The sequence below is a fragment of the Engraulis encrasicolus genome, chromosome 20 (assembly GCF_034702125.1).
Source record: "Engraulis encrasicolus isolate BLACKSEA-1 chromosome 20, IST_EnEncr_1.0, whole genome shotgun sequence".
Taxonomy (NCBI): domain Eukaryota; kingdom Metazoa; phylum Chordata; class Actinopteri; order Clupeiformes; family Engraulidae; genus Engraulis; species Engraulis encrasicolus.
Window position 1 is genome coordinate 22,643,589 of NC_085876.1, and position 2,500 is coordinate 22,646,088.

Genomic DNA, 2,500 nt, shown 5'->3' on the forward strand with positions numbered 1-2,500 from the left:
TTCATGTAATTTATTTAGGCCTATTTTATTGCTGACCAATTCTGAGCCACTGACGATGATGAATTTGGCGCTTGACATTTACTTTAGGATTCTTAGAATTTGACCTGTCGTGCATCATAATAAATGGCAGCCATTGGTCATAATTACATCAATCGGTGCGAGTGTTTCTTAGAAACAATAGAATGTTACCTACCGAATAAGGCGCCCCATCTGCTCTTCAGAGTAGGCTACGAATTCCCAAACGTCAAGGCCGAAACCGAGGATGCGCCATGGACTCTCCTCTACCCGCCATGGCTACTCCTCCTTTGGGCAGAGTTTACCGCTTCATGTCGAGCCCCTGCATCCAGCCGAAGAAGCAGGTGGTCGTCGTGAAAGAAACGTCCATGGTAGTGCTGCCATCAGCCGTGTCGTTGGAGGACAGTGACGATGACGAGGATGACAAAGAGCCCCGAATGCAGTGTAAGTGATCATGTCAAATGGATCAGTATATTTGATGTTACAAAGGGTGAAATAGTAGTGAACGAGACTACCAATATACCGAGTTGTAGTATGAAGTAGTCTAGGCCTACTGTAGGCCTAGAAGAAGGAGGCTAGACCTAGCCTACTCCAAGATTCAAAAAGCTTTATGGCCTACATTTGGCCATAGCCTATAAGAAAACTGTCTTTTGCTCTCAGTGCGTGTGTGCGTGTGTGCGCGCGAGCATGATGGGTCAACAGAATTTGGCCTAGGCCTACACTAGATGTAGACCTAAGCCTGATGGAGCCTTTGCAACACCAGCAGTAGCCCAATTGCAAGTTCAAATCATGAAATATTATAACATAGGCTACGTCAGTGTTTCCCAACCTTTTTTGTCTCGCGTACCCCCTAAGCCTCTTAGTTGTGCCACGAGTACCCCCTAATTCATGTTCTATATCTCTTTCTCTGTCCTGATGTGACCACTCCATACATTTGTTATAATAATATATTTTTTCCAAGTACCCCCTGCAGTGTGCTCGCGTACCCCTAGTGGTACACGTACCCCTGGTTGAGAAACACTGGGCTACGTGTTGTAAACTGTAAGAGTTCTCTACTTAGGCCCATTCGCCGTTTCAAATAGGCCTACATCACAAGGTGGCACTGTTGGATAAAAAACATGGTTTGAAGTTGGGGAGAAAGCTCCGACTGAAGTTACTGCGAAAGTCTGTGGATTTTTGACACCACAATTTATTGCAGCCATTATGATTTGTTTGGTAGCCTTCTGTTGTGCTTGGGGTTTTTTGCTCATTACAATTTCCCAGCCAGTCTCCATATTCCATTCTTGAGCTCGCTCCAAAAGAATGCGAAAAATCTCTTTGGTGTGGCTTGATGAACTCTCGCGAGACGCCACGTACGACTGTCGGGACTTGAAGTTACCGTGAATTCAGTAAAGGGAATGTCGAGCTGTGAAAGATCGGATACCGAGGCGGCAGGGAACAGCATGGGTGAGTTGTTCTTCTCTTTTGTTTAGGACGAAAAACTTTTTTACGCTGGATGTTAAGGGCGCGCTGCCGGAGAACTTCACTCATAAGTTGTGGACGCTAGGCAAAGGGGTAATATCAAGTTACACCAGCAAATAATCAGTTGAAAATGAACGAGACAGGCATTTCCTGTGCTCTTTTTTACAGCAGAGGTTTACCCCTACTCAATCATAAAGTTATCTCTACTGCTAGCAGTGCCTGTGTATGCAACTGTTCAACAAATTAGCGTGACTTTGAAAGTAACTTACGCTAAGATCTCCTTGTTTCAGAATGAATAGCCTATAAGTTGTTTGTGGGCTAATCGTCCCATCATTGCAATAGTAGGTGTAGCCATCTGCGCTGGTAACAGATTTGGGCCGTACAGTAGTAGCGGTGATATCGTGTGGGGGGAGTGTACCTTGACCTTATGGTTTCACTTCATATAGCCATTACGTAGATTAGGATGTGCCAGGCATCTTACACTAATACTGTATCTAGTCAAATCTACCAGCAATTAAGTTTTTGGCTATTCTGGCAGCTTTCAATCATGCTTGTTACAGCAATCCCCCGTGAGCAACAATGTTTCCTCCCTGGCTGACGATAGATTAACTTGCTGCCTGGATGGAGGCCAGGAGGCAGAGAGTAGGCTAACCTGTTAACCCAGATTGTCAGGAACTAGAACCGTCCCGTAGCAGCTACCGCGCTCAATAGGCTGTCAACCTGTCAATAACACATTGATCTGAACAACAGCCACACTAATTACGCGCACAGATTCCAATGGTTTATGTAACCTTTATGTAACACTGCCAAATTAACTTTGTTGGACAAAGCGTAAAGACTAGCAAGCTAACGGGACGACGTTGGTGAAGTGGAGGCGGGTTGTTACATTGTTATAGCCACATTGTACGTTTTGTTACATTGTTATTATACATTTCTGATTACACCAGTTGAAATGTTGCCAGCCATCATGGGAGAATATTTCATTGGCACGAGCTAGAGGACCGTCTGGAATGAGGGATCAAGA

The 2,500-nt window shown here is 44.9% G+C and overlaps 1 protein-coding gene across 1 annotated transcript in view; it reads left to right on the forward strand.

The window, feature by feature from the left end:
• The first annotated feature begins 269 nt into the window (after positions 1-269).
• Positions 270-2,500, forward strand: part of LOC134435984 (septin-7-like) — a 49,680-nt gene continuing 47,449 nt past the window's right edge. Inside the window, exon 1 of the mRNA XM_063185014.1 lies at positions 270-459. Within this exon, the coding sequence (XP_063041084.1) occupies positions 270-459 (190 nt within the window). The remainder of the gene's footprint in view (positions 460-2,500) is intronic.